Raw genomic sequence first — 15,927 nt, forward strand, 5'->3', positions numbered from 1 at the left:
CAATGCTTTATTATGCAAACCAATCAATGAAGTGCCGGTTTTCTAGGCTTTTCGTGTATTTCGATCTTAATCCTTGTACTTTGTCTCCGTATGAATTTTGTTTTTTCAGATTGTCCCAGCCTCCCTTCGTTCATATCACATGGATTCGGCAACGGGACTGGTTCAGTGGAAGGTTCTCGACATCGCTTCAGTTGTGACGAAGGATATTCACTCGTTGGACAACACACGCTGTACTGTGACAAGGATGGGTTATGGAGTGGTTCGGTACCCACATGTCTCATAGGTATTGTTGTCGCACTTGTAGATAAGGGTAGCTATCTAGCAGAAATGAGATTACGAGCGGATAATTGTAAGTTTCACATGCTGAGATGATGGTACTAGAAACTGCATAATCACAGTCTATTACGTTAAAGGTGTAAGGGTGTAGACGTCACTTAGCAACACGACACATTCAATCCCGTACTGTGTAAGAACCTAATGTATCATCTTCATTACTGTTCATCACGATCAGATCAGATCAGAGCCATTCAGTGTCGCATACAACAAACTTTCAAAGTTGACGATCTTTTTTTTATGATCTGCTGTCCTTGTTTGGGTGGTCAGAGAAAACCGAAGACGAATTCAAAAGGTCGTTTATTAAAATTGTTGTCTTCTTCATTTAGAATGTCCACAACTGCCTTCCACAATACAACACGGTAATATTAAGGGTTCAGGTCGCGTGGAAGGCTCGCTACACAGATTCACTTGCAACGATGGTTATTCCCTTGTGGGACAAGATGTTCTGTATTGTAATGAGATGGGTCAGTGGAACGCCAGTGTTCCTAGATGTCTCAGAGGTAACACAAAATACTAACTGAATTAAAAGATTTCTATCGTACATGTTATTTTCTAAGTGCTTTGGAATATTTTGGTTATGTCATTGGCTGATAGTCTCATCCTAACCCAGTCCGCAAAGCAAGTGCAGATGATGTTGATAAAGTACTGAACAGAAAGAGTCTGCAGTTTTCGTCTTGAAGTTGCGAGACAACCGATCACGCCTTAAGAACTTGACAAATTTCGGAGTTATCCCAAGTGGTCGCGCTATTTTTTGATTGATAACTAGATTCGAAGTTTTAAGAATGCGTTACGAGGATTTCTCCAAAACGGGTGAACTTTTCCAAGCACCTGAACTAGTCTGCTCTGGATACGCTGCAGTAGTAGACAGGGGGACTTTATTTGTAAATTGTGATTATTTCATGGTTCAAGATTCTTTGCAATAAAACCGTATAGATCTGTGAATTATTATATTTGCCGAAGGCTTAGTATTAACCTTGAACTATGTACTATTATATTCCCTTAAAAGGCTGTAGGTAAAAACCATGAGAGTTAATAGACCTGCATGTGTTGATCTTTTAGAGTGTCCCAGTCTACCGTCAGTCATAGCACATGGTTTCGTCAATGGTAGTGGCTCACTGGAAGGTGCTGGTTATGAGTTCAGCTGTGAAAGAGGTTACTCGCTTATCGGGGTCAGTCGGGTAGTTTGCACAGATGCCGGAGTGTGGAATGGCTCCCTTCCTACTTGTCTAATAGGTGAAAAAAAAAAAAACGATATTCACCTTTACAAAGATGTTGTAAATTTGATTCCAGCCACACAGCGTCTTAACAAGGACATAACATACGTGGGTAGATCAAACTCGAAAATGTTAGGAATCCCCAGCCAACCATTAGGAATTTAAGGCTGTGGTTTTTAACCCCTAACACACTGCGTTTAGATACACAATCATTACATTCTTCGGTCCCAATCAAAAGCCTTTTACACTATCCATAATTTACGGGTGATGTAGCAGCTCTCGTAGGGTCTCACATGAATGGCTTGCTACCCCTTGAGAGAACAATAGAACAAACAACAGAAACAATGCCCCTAGCCCAAAAACAATAACAGCTGCTAACAATGAAGAGAATTACAAGCTTACGAGAGCTGCTGTAGTTTACGCCAAAAGTATGTCACTTCCCCTTCGCCAATAAGAATTTAAAGTCCTTTTCTTTATGGTATAACTATTTGTTTAAAGAACTACATGGTTACGCCTCGCAAATGACGCACCGATTTCCATCAAGTGTTTGATAGCAATAATACATACATAACTTTCCTTGCCCAACCGGGAGAACTCCAACATATCTATCTTTTCACGAACTAGTTCTTTTTCCTTATTACGCAATAGCGTATACTAAATAAATATCACATCTTCCCCTAGAATGTCCAGTCCTTCCTCTGTCTATACGACATGGTGACGTCAATGCTTCGGGATCAATACAAGGCTCTGTGTACACATTCACGTGCAGGCCTGGTTACTCCCTAATGGGTGAACAAAACTTGTACTGTACTGAAGAAGGAAGGTGGAACGCCAGCGTCCCCAGCTGCCTTAAAGGTAATGGTACCGAGTACCATGGATCCACTTGGACCCGTCCGTGCGAACCTGACCTGAGTAACACATTGAAATTACTTATACTTTTCTCGGGCCTCTGGTTCCTCAAGAATCGCTTATTAGAACCTTAAGCAACAGTTACAGAAGCTATGAATCATTTAACTTAGTGAAGCTACAATCTTAATCTCGTAGTGTACTTCCAAAACAAAGTTAATAACTCAATTGTCACATCAGTATAAAACGCTTCCTTGCATTAACGTAGTCTTTATTGTGAGAAGTCAGAGGACTTCACATTATTGTGGTCTCCGAACCTGTTCTCGAGTGCTTCTCTTGTCCTGATTAATGCATGCTTGGCCGTCATCAGACTGTCCTGTCCTTCCCTCGTCCATACCAAATGGCTTCGTAAATGGAAATGGCTCCGTGGAAGGATCTCTGTACCAGTTTAGCTGTATACAAGGATATTCGCTTGTTGGAAGAGATACACTGTTCTGTAATCACAAGGGAGCATGGAGTGGCTCTGTACCAAAATGCCTAAAAGGTAATTCCACAGCTGTTTACAAGCATTAACAAAGGCGAACCTACTTTATCGAGGGCGTTTCAGCAGAAGGACGCCAAAAATGTGCATTACGCACATGTGCGTGTGAAAAGAGAAGAGAGGATTTTTGCTTTTTTGGAAACAAAGGCGATGCTGTTATGTTGATAAGCACTGCATAAAAACTAAAAATCAACTTTTTTCTCTATTTAGATTGCCCCCCTCTGGCTGGTAGCATTGATAATGGTTACAAACATGGCAGTGGCACAGTGGAAGGCTCTTTGGCTTGGTTTAGCTGTAAGGACGGTTATTCTCTTGTCGGAAATCAATATTTATACTGTAACGAGAAAGGACATTGGAATGGCACAACGCCAAGTTGCTTGAAAGGTACAGTTAATTCAGGAAGGCTTTCGTTACTAGTTCTGATATTTTGATCTGCGTAACGTAAATATTTAATAATACTTGCAGGGTGGACAATTTAAGTCAATTTTTCTCCACTCGACAAAGACAAAGCGACACAAGCTTAACGCTAAATAAGTTTATTTTGGGAAGGTCTAGTGCGAACCAAACCCGAACCCTGTACACAGCAATCCTCGCTTAAACCTACTGACAACAATTCTTCTCCTATACAACTGGCAATTTACATTTGCTGTTGCTTTTATAATAAATAGAAACTTAATAACAAAAGTGCCATTACTGGTCAATCTTGACCTAATCCGCAAGTGAGCACGCAAGCTTAATGTCAGTTAGGCTGGGAAACTACAACTCAGAGGTAACAACTCAAACATCACGGCTCAGTCACTTAATTCCCCAGCTTGGGATCAACAAATGTGACATTTCGAGTCAACCTTGTTCCGGGTCGTTCGAGACCTTTGCAGGGAATATACATAGAAACTAAATACCCTAGCCCAAATTAAGGTCTGCAAAAAAAAACATAATTACGAACAGACTACGTAAACCTTTCAACTGTGTATCTGGATACAAGTAAGGAACGAATTACGACGCTGAACTAGCAGAGCTGAGCTACCGCTTACAACTGAAACAAATGCGGCCAGACAGAAGCCAGAAAGAAACTTGCGAAAAAAACCCAGTAGGGACCAAAAGTCAGGGAATCTGAGCAGGAACTAGGCTAAAGCTCTGAGCGATTAAAAAGCCCATCCTACGAGGCGTTGCGATAGTGAAACCCGGCCGATCTTTGCAAAGAATGGCATCTGAAAAAAAATTGTAGACAAAGAAAAAAAAAATTATGCGAAACAAACTGTGAAAGAATTCAAACGCGGTTGGTTGTGAGGCCTAGATGACCACCATGATGCTCCTGCCTGGTACCCAGGGCCCCTTTTGTTCCTCGTACCGACAAAATAGTTATTTCGGCCTCATTCGTGTGCTCTTTGATCAGAAATAATGTTGACTCCTGAAGGTGGGACAGCAACTGGGGAAATATTTTTGCTTATTTTTGCAACTGCGTAAGCAATGTGGAGACTGTCTAAAGCATTTCATAAACTGCAACGGTAGTTATTCCATTGTGCGACACAAGCATGCAACCCCGCTCATATTTGCCAAAATTTTGTCAGTGATGCTATAATATTGAATCAATAATAAACACTCTGCAGCTAGTTATATCATTTTCTTTTAAACTTCAAGACTGTCCGCCAATTAACCTTACCTTCGAACACGGATTGATCAGTGGCAATAGATCCACATCAGGTGCAGCTTACAGCTTCTCCTGTGATGACGGGTACAGTATCAATGGGCAAGTCACGTTGATCTGTAATGAGTACGGACAGTGGAATGGCAGCATCCCCGTGTGCTCAAGAGGTAAATTGAATTTTCAGTATAAACTCTGTTTTTAATCAACTTGGTGTTGATAAACTAGACTCTCCGCCATTTTAGCTGCTGACGAACATTAGTACCTCGTCGAAGCAGGGTAGGGCAAAGGTCTGCCCCTTTGGGTGTTCATGTCACCAAACGTTCCCAATTGTTTCATACTGTCTTACCAGAAGTTTCCAGTGGCTTGATGTAATATATCAAAGTAACACGAAAGACCTCGTTGGACCACATTTCCAAACTTAAACTAAGGAGAAAAAGGAGAAATAAAACGTAAAAATCTATGCGAATTAAGATCAGATTTCCAAACACTGTCACGGTCATGATTTCCATTGGTTAAAAATTAAACTTGTTGAATTATTAATCAATTTGAGAAAGCTCATGATCAGTTGCTGAGGGAAAGCGTTTACATTAGCAGCCAATATTGCGGGTTCGAATCCTGTTGAATCTTAAATTTTTTAAGGCTTTCTTTCGGTCTACAACTTTTGAATTACTAAAAGAACTATGAAGATATCTTTTACTCAAAATCTAACCCCTTGTTAAGGTTTACAAATTTGATTCATTTTTTTATGCTCATTATCTGAAAGATTCCACTTTGAACCAGTCCTTACAGGTAAAAAGGAGACCCGAAAGGCCTGGTACGTCTACGCAGCTTCTGGTGCTGGGAGCCTGTTGTTCCTTCTTATTCTGGCAAGCCTTTTGGTATTACTATGGCGTCGAAGAAGGTCAAGCGAGAAACGCTCGGAAATCCCGGGCACTGATGAAACAGAGATGAAAACGATGGTGACATCGCCGAAAAAGACTCAAGTCAATTGTGATTACTCGCTTGTCAGTGAAGGCTCTAAAGCCCCACCCACTGTGGTGTGATACAAAATCATCCACATGCTACTGGAGGTTAAGAAAAGTAGGACATGTGGTAATGTGGCTTGTATGTGGGACGCGGGAAATCTGGAAGATCCTGATGGAGCGGACATCCGCCAAAAATTATTTTATGCCGACCCCAAGAAGCCTAGCGAAAACAAACGAGTGTGTAGGAGGACATGGAAATGATCACGCGATTTTGAATGTGAAACCTTGAGACCTGCAATTATTTCACAGTGTAATTTATTAAGCTACTAATTTAATCTAAGAAATCTGCACAAAATGTATTACTTTATATTACCAGTCAGTATTATCGCAGCTGGAAGCCACCGTTCAAAAAGAGAAACTTATGATAGAATAGTACTTAAAAGAAAGACCTACAGGGTTTTTATGCAGGTGTAGAACATTCGATCTGTTAAATTGTGGATCAGCACGCAATAGCTTCATCTAAAGCTCAGTTGGTAGTGGATTTCCACTGGTAGTTTGGGTTTAAATGCTGTTGAAATGTCAGCTGTCATCCTTGAAGAAGTCTTTTCCGGCGTAATCCGAATGTTTATCAAATATTTTCTGTTGAAAAAGAACGTAACCAAAGATTTCACGCAATTTTCGAACGATCAAAGCAGAAACCAGATCATACGAAATAATAAGACTAACATGTTCAACTTCTTTCTCAGTATTAAACGTAAATCTGTTTGACTTCCTCCGGTTTCACCCACCAAGTAGAAAACACGTTCAGAGTGGGAAACGATATCCCTTATCGCTCATTAAGGCTTCCTTCGCTTTAGGGATGACATGCGTCACTACACTTAGATATAGATCGTATACCCGGGTTCATTAATAGTTTGATTCCGATTGGCAAGCGTTCTTGGTCCAAAAATGATTAATTTACCATTGCTTTCATTGTGGAGAAGATAACGCGATACTCTATCTGTCAATGTGCCAAGAAATACATTAGCTTTCCAATATCAGCCATTAGTAACTTCAAATATATTAATATTAATTTTTTCTCGATCTGCTTTGCGAAAAACACCCACACCACCTTCCAAACGTTCTTCAAAGCACAGCTTCAACTTTATTTAACTTTTTTTAGCTCGAGTTTCAGTCTGGCAAGCAATGTTCGAATAACCGCTTACAGTGACTGTCATCAATTTTCTGTCAAAACAGTCACTGCCAGAATCAGTACGCTTTCGATAGCGTGCGAATTAATGTAGACATTTCATTTTTTCAGTTGGCTTATTTGTTTGATTTTAGACAATAAAGATTAATGTACCTGAGAACACACTTGTCACTCACTGCCTTTGGGGAATTTACTGTATGCTTGAATAGCATGAACTTCTCACATGAAAGAGGATGCATGTCAAAGAAGTGTACTTTACATGTTTGCCTGTTTCCACTGGAGTTTCCCTGGAGTTTCCGCTTCCGCGAGAAAATTTTTTTTCTTGGGGCTTTGTTTTTAAATTTATTCCATGTCGTGGGCAAAACAGATTTAACTGTGCGTGCAACTAACCACGCCAAGTTAAGGCTCTGGCTTTCGTTGCAGAAAACGTGACTTTTTTAAAGTTACAACAGTGTCTTGCTTGAACAAGTCAAGACCTGGTGACTAAAAGTTATTTAGTTGAGCAAATAAACGTATTGAACATATGCATCTTCACAATTCGTAGGAAATTTACTTCTCTGAATATTCAAAATGAATCGGTTTTTTTTAATTGACAGCTGGCATTTCGTTAAACAAACATTGACATGTTCTCATGATTGGACGCAAGATCTCGAGATAAGAAGCACGCACGAAGGTAATTTACTAGCAGTTAACGACTTGGGAAGTCTTGATTCTTGATATCAAATGACATTATAGAAGTGTAATCATTTAAACTGAAAATTCTCGCGATAAGCTTAGGTCAAACAAGTCCAAGATGAGCATGGTTGCCGAAGTCTGCGGGACACGGCTTAAGGAAGTTGCCAAAACGGTTCATCTTCAAGAACAATTCATGTCATGTCTTTGTGTATTTTACTTCGCATTTTCACCCGTGGCAATTTTCGGCAATCTTCTTGTAATTCGTGCCATTTGGAAAGCTTCGTCGATTCCCACTACCTTGAAGAAGTTACTCTTGAGCCTAGCCATCTCCGATCTTGCTGTTGGAGTGCTTCTGCAACCGATGTACGGCATTATCATCGCACTGCAGTTGAATATGGTAGACAGTCAGTTCCTGTGCCCTACTGTACTGACGGTACATATATTTATTACGGTTTTGCTGGCGGCAGCGTCTTTTCTAACCATCGCTGCTATTGCACTTGATAGACTTCTCGCCGTCTCGTTGCATTTGAGATATCAGGAACTTGTGACGCCCAAACGCGCTGAAACTGTCATGGTTCTTCTGTGGTTATCGGCTGCTGTTGGCGCTTCCTTGTTTATCTCTGTCTCCAGTCACAATGTCTTGGTAGCTGTTGTTACTGAAGTTGTCGGGTTTGCTGTTACCACCGTTGCCTATTTCCGTATTTACAAAGTTGTGCGCTATCATCAAAATCAGATCCAAAGTCAATGTCAGGTCCAAAACGAACACGCAGTGGAAGAAGTCAGGGTGAAGAAGTCAGCCTTGAATACCTTGTACGTTTATGTTGTCTTCCTTGCTTGTTACCTTCCATTGTTATTTTCAAGTATTCTGCTGTTGGTGGATAACTTTAAAATATCATTCCTTATGGCTTATAACGCCTCGGGCTTTTTAGTTTTCCTCAATTCTTCTTTAAATCCTTTCGTCTATTGCTGGAGATATCGCGAGATTCGTCAAATTGTGAAAAATACATTCAGGGGAAAATGCTTGCCCAATGAACCTCCTGATCTCACTTCAGATGGAATAAGGATGTAATTAAATACGACGGAAATCGAAATGTCGGATGTCAGTTTCAGGAAAACTACGAACACATTGTTCGCTACAAGTTGATTTCAGAATTCTTCCAAATCCGAGATCATCCTGATTTTCGCGAGCGTCTTTCAAGCGAAAGGAACCGAGTCTGAGAAGTATCTTCTCTGAAAACAGTAAAACGGCTTCCGTTTTCAAAAGTATAGTTCGAAACATGGAGCAGAACAATGAAAATTGAGGGTTCGCCTAATTATCATTTGTTATTGTAGCTATACTATTTATACACGGTATCTACTTAATACAGGTTCACATAGAAACATAATTATTCGCTAAAGGTGAAGTAAATGATGGTAAATATTTCACAGTGACAACAGTGACACTTGATTCACCAGTTAACAAGGAATTTCTTAGCTTACCTTGTAGTCTCTAATTTCCTACTATTCCTACCCGAAAGAATTTTCTTCTGGACACTGATAGCAACCACAGTCAAGCGCAACGTGCCTGCGCAGTTCCCATCAAAACTGCCACTCACAAACTTCTCAACTTTTCGACAGTTTGAAGCCAAAAGTTAAGACAGTCACTTCTAAGTTAAGCTTTATGTGGGGTTTTACGAAACAATAGGCCGCTTCACAGGCTAGGTTTTTCACTAGCCGCTGGTCACTTTCTTCAATCTCTCCAGTTCCAATATTGCATGGATGACAATGCTCTTCTCGTCTGAGAGTGGTTTTGTTGGCATGACGCCATTTTGCGCGTGCACTTGACTCGTACGACCACCTGCTCACGCACACCGAGAAAGCAATTGTAGCACTTTGGAGTGATGAAAACAAAAATCAGTATTTGAGGAACGACGATACGGAAGAAAACTTATCTGAAATTACCTGGTTAAATTTTTGTGGCAGAAACGGAAGCAACGTTCGAATTCGTGCCTTTTGAAACAAAACTGTTTCATTCCCAAAACTGAATCGAATTGAACGTGCATGGTGCTGTTCTTGAAGCGATAGCCTGAACTGCTGTCGAATCCCCGCCATAAGGCCATGTTTACACCTCACCACTCTCGGTAATCGTGGTACTACATTTGTATAGTTGTATAAATAAAATCTTTCCAGATCATGATTTATTTTAGCCGCTATTTGAATTTAGGATTTTTAATTTTGTGCCACTGTATAAATCAGTTAGATTAAAACTTAGTTTTTAATTAGATTTTTTAAATTCGGTCCCTGGTTTTAATTATAGCTGGTTAATGTGTACTGTGTAGTTTTGTGTCTTCGAAGGAGCTACTTCCATCAGACACATTGATAACTTATTGTTATGCCCCACACAGTGTCTAGAACCATTCAGTAAAACGTAACCATAGTGCATGAACTGCTGTCGTTGCTTAGCGCTCACCAAACATCCACAATTTAATCATTCCATGTTATATTAAAACGAAACGTTAATAAATGCGGGCGTGCAATGCTTTGTTTAGCGACGTCGCTAAATTAAATTATTTCGCCCATTATATACAGCTGTTTCGAGAAAGGTCCCGCAGAAGGGCGGCGTTTTGTTTTTTTGGTTTCATGTATACGTTGCGATGAATATAAATACTTTTCGTGTTGTTAAGCAGCGTTTTTTTTTTTCACCTTCTCTCGGTTTAAGGATGTTACCGCAAAGAAGTTCTTGCGGAGGGAACAGCTTACCACAAAGAAGTTTTTGCGGTTTTAATTTCAAACCGCAGAGAAGTTCTTACGCCTGCTTAATTTTAGCGCCAACGTCCCGAAGTTTCCGGCTTGCGGACGCAAGGAGGAAGTTCTTGCGCGTGCCTTATCTTTGGGCTGTGCTATACGTAATTATGCCGAAAAGTAAAATGACTAATGACAGTTACTGTTTTTTGTTGTTGTTTTTTTTGTTTTTTTTTTTGATTGGACGGAAACACACGGTGCTTGAAAGCGAAGCCATACATATGTCCCCTCCTTGTCCCCTTTGTGCATCTCCTAAAGCACACTCAATAGTAAAGCATTCAAACTTCGGCTTCAAATTTGGTTCAAAAACATCAAAATATAGAATACACGAACTGTAGCGAGTTTTGAACAAAAAATAACTCTTTCATTTCTAAAATCTAACTAAAATGTAGGGTATTTGATGAAACACCCTATAGGAATAGAAGGGCCTTCGAAAATTCAAGTCCCTTGACCAAGCTATTGACACACCAAAATGAAACGTTTGACGTGCCTACCACTTAGTGCTACTTTGGACAAGTGCATTCTCGCCCCCAGGTGCGGCGATCGTTTTGGTCAGCGCCAAGAATCGCGAATTCTGATTGGGTCCAACACCAGAAGTCCTTGATTCTTGAGCTTCCCGTCAAATCTCACAACTCTGATTAGCTGCAACCTCGTACCCATAGTCTTCGTTCCACCTCACCAGCGGTCGGGAAACGAGAGACCCTGAAGATCCGATTTGAAGTCTGAAAATATCGGACTTCAATTTAACGGGCCGTTAAATTGCAGTTGTCCAGCTGAAAAACACGTGGCTCAATCGAGGCGTTGGTGATTTACTTCCGCTCATTTCCATTGTTTTTAAAACCAATCAAAATCGAGCCTGTTACGGGCTTGTCAAGAGTAGCTCGTTTCTTCAAGCTTGCGCAGTAAGAAACGAAGACTCGAGAAACGAGATTGGATGAGCTGAGAATACAAAACGAGTGCTTGCGCATGTTCATAAAATCAGGTCTGGCCAGAAGTCGCGATTCTTCGTGCAAACTAAAAGGATTGAGCCGGGAGAGCCAATTGAGCCGGTCAAGAGGGAAAACATTTTCACATATAAACACTAGATGTAAAAGATGGGTAGAGAGTGAATCGCCTAACAGGGACAACGCTTAGCCAAATGAATAAGCCCTGACGGGTTTCCTCAAAGAACAAATTTAGAAACGAAAATTTAAACTAAAGTCAAATGCAAATTTGATTTGTTCAGCTTTAATTAAGCAAACAACCCAGTACGTGATCTTTAATTAACGGCGTTCAATTTAGATGTTTATTTTGTTTTAATTCCGCTCGGAAGTGATTAATTCCGTGAAATTAAGTTTTATTTAACTATAATTAACAGACTTTTCATGATTAAAGCGTAACCGGTTTGTTATAAAATGTGACGTTTTCCTTGAGCTATGAGGTTGTTTTACTTCACTAAGCGGAAGGAAGAAGTAAGGAAGAAGTAAGGAAGAAGGAAGTCGAGAAAAAAGGAACCAAAAACATTTTAACAGTAACAAGAACAGCAAAGCTAAAGCAAACATTTCTCCATGGCAGGTAATCATTTATTTAGGTCTATGTCAACTTACTAAGAGCACACAATATTGGTTTTCGATTCTGTTCTTTCGAAATGTAACGATAACATGGAGGCGACCAAACAAAATCTCAAACAAACGAAAATATTGGTGACCTTCAACTTCAATTTTAGCATCGCAAAATTTCTACCGCTCTGTAAGTTGAAAATGTATTTATTTTCATTATGTAGATGAAATCCTTTTTCATGGTAGCCTTTAATTCGGAAGCTCTTGTGTTACCGTTTACTTTGTTTGTTTGTTTTTTTCTTTACTTATAAAAAGAATAGGAACGGATATTAACAGAGTACTCTAGGGCCGTTGTGTAATTAAATAGTTTTTTGAAATATATAACAAAAGAGAAAAGCCTACGAACCTTGACATAATGCAAGGCGTTTACAATTTGAAAACTGAGAGTAAAAGTATGTATGTTGTCCAAGACTGTTTAAGTTGCCCATTTTTTGTTTAAATTTTTGTCTTATATGGCAGAGACTTTGTGAAATTTGCTGGCCATTCAATTTTATACTGAAATGCCCAAGCTGAGGTAGTCCTAGCTCCTTTCAGTTTCCGGGCAATCGAACACGACAGCCATTTGTCTTTGGCCTTCCTTCCTTTACTGCGTCTTTCGATAACTTGCGGACTCTAAAATTCAAAGCTCAACCGACAAATGCGTTTTTCGCAACCGTCAATCAAATGTTGGGCGGTTCGGCGGTAGTCGGAAGCTGGGAGAAGCCGCCGAACATTTGATTGACTGTAGCGAAAAACCCATTTTTCTGTTGAGCTTTCGGAATTTTAGAGTCCGCATGTCATCGAAAGGCGCAGTAATAAATGCGATTTTTGATCATTGAGTTACTATTGCACAAGGCAACTCGTAATCAGTCCAGCACGCCTTAAATCTACATATAATATACATATATTTTAGACGAATATCCACGCATGCATCCCCACAGACTAAAAGGGAAATAACTGGGGCCCGAGAAAATATGCTATACCAGACGTACACCAAGAACTTTCCGCTGGCTGCTGGGCAGTTATAAAAGGTGATCTCGTATCTAATGGATGGCAGTAAATATTTTCGTAACAGTCCTTTTCACAATGAATCGAATCTCGCGATATCGCCAGCAGTAAACAAGCGGGTTTATAGACGAGTTAAAGAAAACCAAAATACTAGAGAAATAATATGCCACTAAGGAGGGAATGTGCAAATGATCATGTAAAAATGGAATTCCAGCAATTAGACTCGGAAGATAACAAGCCAGGGCAATAATATACACGTAGAAAGCATTCAAAGATGACTTCTTCACTCTTGCTGCCTCCACTACTCCATCATCATTATGAACCTGACGTTGGCATTGTATCTGATTCTGATGATATCGAACAATTTTGTAAAGGCGAAAATAAGCCATCGATATCACCAGCAGCCCAGCAGCTTGGAAAACCAGCGCTATCAGGTCATTGTGGCTGGGAATCGACATGAAGGCGAGGGTGGAAAGGCCACTCATCAGCCATAAACACACTAAACCGATAACAACTCGTTTCTCTGTGACAAGCTGTTGATATCTTAGATGAAGAAACACGGCGAGTAGTCTGTCCAAAGCGATGGCGGCAATCGAGAAAAACGACACTCCTAACAGAGAATATGTAGCGAACACTGAGACTGTAACGGATGGGCAGAGGCGACCAAAGTCGAAGTTTTCTTTTTCTACCGTATGCAAAATCACTGCAAGAATAGCAACAAACGCAGGTTGAACGCAAGATCCAATGGCAAGGTCGGAGACAGCAAGGCTCAAAAACAACGGTCGTATAGTGGCAGGTATGGACGAGGCTTTCCACATGGCGTGAATGACAAGGAGATTTCCGAAAGTTGCCACGAAAGACGAAAGCAAGTGTAATACACAAAGGCAGAAAACGATCCCTGGCTGAAACTGAACGATTACAGTCAATTCCTCTAATTTCTCGTTGCAGAAGGAAAAGATCATGTTTGGTCTGGTGGATATAGAAAACTGATTAGGGTTTTTAAAGCACCGTGCCTTGTTGTGATAACTTATGAAGCCTACATGTAGCTGTTTTTGAAGGTAAACAGACAGTCAATCATAGAATCATTTAAAACCATCGTTGTTTACACAATGGCGTTATAATTTTTGAAAAAAGCTTAATCATTGGCCATTTAAAGATTTCATGTTGAGGTTGGAAGAGAACTTTTCAGTACTTTGCCAAAATCGGAAGCAGTAACTTAGTTATTATTACAGGCAGCTGCTATGGAAGGTTGAAAATTTTGTCAAATTTATTTTATTGACGCAATCTGTGAATGGTTAAATAATTATCAATTATTCCACGAGCACGCGTTGGATATGAGATGGTTTATAGCCATCTCATATCCGACAAGCCTAGACTACGAGTAGTCCCTCATTCGCTTAGTCCGTCATGCGTGATGCGAAAGAGAACCGCGAGAAAAACATAGCCGCGCGAAATCTTCGAATTAATTAGAGCGGAATCACTGTTTTATTAAAAATACTCCCAAAAAGTAGAAAACTAAGCTAAAATAATCACCCGTGCACTTGCCATATTTGTGGAGCATGGTATAACGGCTCATAACCCATGATGGCTAAGTCAATGAAAACTCTGGAATTGCATTATCCAATGATCCAGTTTTAATATGAGCGATAGTCAAGTAAGCTACCCCTTGTTGACTATCCGCTCATAGAAAACTCAGACTCGTGGTCAGATTGTTATTTATATGGAAAGTACTTTTGTTAATGTTATAATAAGATAAGCTCCGTTTCAACTTGCAATCTGATGAAATTCAACATTTAATGACACACCTCATCGCCTAAGTGGTTACTATATACAGTGTATTATAGTGTTCTCCATTCAGTAATATATCAAACACGAAAGACCGTGTTTGATCACATTTCCAAACCGAGAAGCGGAGTATTTTCGAAGAACTTTGAGGTTTTTGGAATTGTGGTCAAACACTGTCTTGAGTGTTTGATATATCTTCTCTATCGAGCTTAAACCTAAGAAAAAACGGAGAAATAAAATCGCAAAAATCTATGCTAATTATAGGGTCTGGATGAGATTAGCTGACAACTGAACAATGGCGAAAAAAAAAAAAATTGACAACCGAAAAATACCCGAAAATGTATCTAACAACTGACATTTGTAGTGAGATTTCTAACAACAGACCAAAGGCCTCAGCCGTTGATATTCGTTTGAAATACATTGAAAAATTATCTGATGAATACTTTAGATTGCTTTTTGAACCAAATCATCTCACGGAGGTTTCTGTTAAGTCTGTTAATATTAATCGCTCACAATTTTACCCTCACCCTATTTGTTATATGATCCTTGCTTGAAGGCCATGGGCCTCAGGCCACAGGGAGAATCGTAATGTCAGCTGTTTAGCCACTTGAATACCAAATTTTCGCCATAAAATACCGTTTTTAACCAATTAGTCAGGTTTTTTGGCTGCCATGACGCTAAATAAGCCTAAGTTTTGCTAAGAAAGCTTTTTTTTAACCAAAAGGAGAGATTTTTCGAGGATTACGTACAAAATTGAGCAGTAGTTTAATTCCGCGCACGCACATAAGACAAAATTTAGACTTTTTATTTTTATTTTGTTACTTTTTTTTGCCATTAATCGTTCTCAATTTTGTTTGTTGCCCCTTTCCTTTCTTTTTTTTCGGCCCTTTTACGTTTTACGTTGCATGTTCTTTCTGGCTGCCGTGAAAAGTTGGAAGTTAATTACGGGCGAAGCCTAGAAATGGACCTTGATCAATCATAGGCATAGTGGACCATTTTACCACCGTCGTTGCACCAAACGTAAAGTGATAACGCTGTTTTTCGATTGGCGACGCCGGAATGTCGTCGATATCTAAACCTGACGATTGTGCGGAAAGGCCTACCCTAGTACTACAATCTGCTTATCAAGAATATCTGATGACATTTAAATTGATGACGTCACAAGTGGTACAAAAAGCACGACCGTTAATTACGCATATGCGTAATTGGGGCTCAAAGGGTTAGAGCGACCGTTATTACCTTCTATCTATCGTCTCGATTCCGATACAACATTTGTACGTCATGAAACCGGGTATCCATCAAAAGAGATGTGCAGATGGTAGAGGCTTGAACGAAGTAGCAACAAAATTTGGCTTTGGTAAATAC

General features: G+C 39.9%; 3 protein-coding genes across 4 annotated transcripts in view; 2 read left to right on the forward strand and 1 right to left on the reverse strand.

The window, feature by feature from the left end:
- LOC145501848 (complement receptor type 1-like) overlaps positions 1-7,114 on the forward strand; it is a 37,154-nt gene extending 30,040 nt beyond the window's left edge. Inside the window, exons 24-31 of one of the 2 annotated variants that reach the window (XM_081481235.1) lie at positions 110-283; positions 663-836; positions 1,396-1,569; positions 2,232-2,405; positions 2,767-2,940; positions 3,148-3,321; positions 4,576-4,749; positions 5,363-7,113. In XM_081481235.1, coding sequence (XP_081337361.1) covers positions 110-283; positions 663-836; positions 1,396-1,569; positions 2,232-2,405; positions 2,767-2,940; positions 3,148-3,321; positions 4,576-4,749; positions 5,363-5,625 — 1,481 coding nt within the window. In that variant the 3' untranslated portion in view covers positions 5,626-7,113. Of the gene's footprint in view, positions 1-109; positions 284-662; positions 837-1,395; positions 1,570-2,231; positions 2,406-2,766; positions 2,941-3,147; positions 3,322-4,575; positions 4,750-5,362 lie in introns of both variants that reach the window. The other variant, XM_081481244.1, reaches the window with a different exon arrangement.
- Positions 7,115-7,252: 138 nt separating this feature from the next.
- LOC145502000 (adrenocorticotropic hormone receptor-like) lies at positions 7,253-10,256 on the forward strand. Its single transcript, XM_081481310.1, has one exon. The coding sequence runs from the start codon at positions 7,530-7,532 to the stop codon at positions 8,478-8,480; it is 951 nt and encodes a 316-aa protein (XP_081337436.1). The 5' UTR covers positions 7,253-7,529; the 3' UTR covers positions 8,481-10,256.
- Positions 10,257-10,347: 91 nt separating this feature from the next.
- Positions 10,348-14,304, reverse strand: LOC145502042 (adenosine receptor A1-like). The gene has a single exon (XM_081481346.1). The coding sequence runs from the start codon at positions 13,737-13,739 to the stop codon at positions 12,813-12,815; it is 927 nt and encodes a 308-aa protein (XP_081337472.1). The 5' UTR covers positions 13,740-14,304; the 3' UTR covers positions 10,348-12,812.
- Between the last annotated feature and the right edge of the window lie 1,623 nt (positions 14,305-15,927).

Source organism: Orbicella franksi, chromosome 1 (genome assembly GCF_964199315.1).
Source record: "Orbicella franksi chromosome 1, jaOrbFran1.1, whole genome shotgun sequence".
Taxonomy (NCBI): Eukaryota; Metazoa; Cnidaria; class Anthozoa; order Scleractinia; family Merulinidae; genus Orbicella; species Orbicella franksi.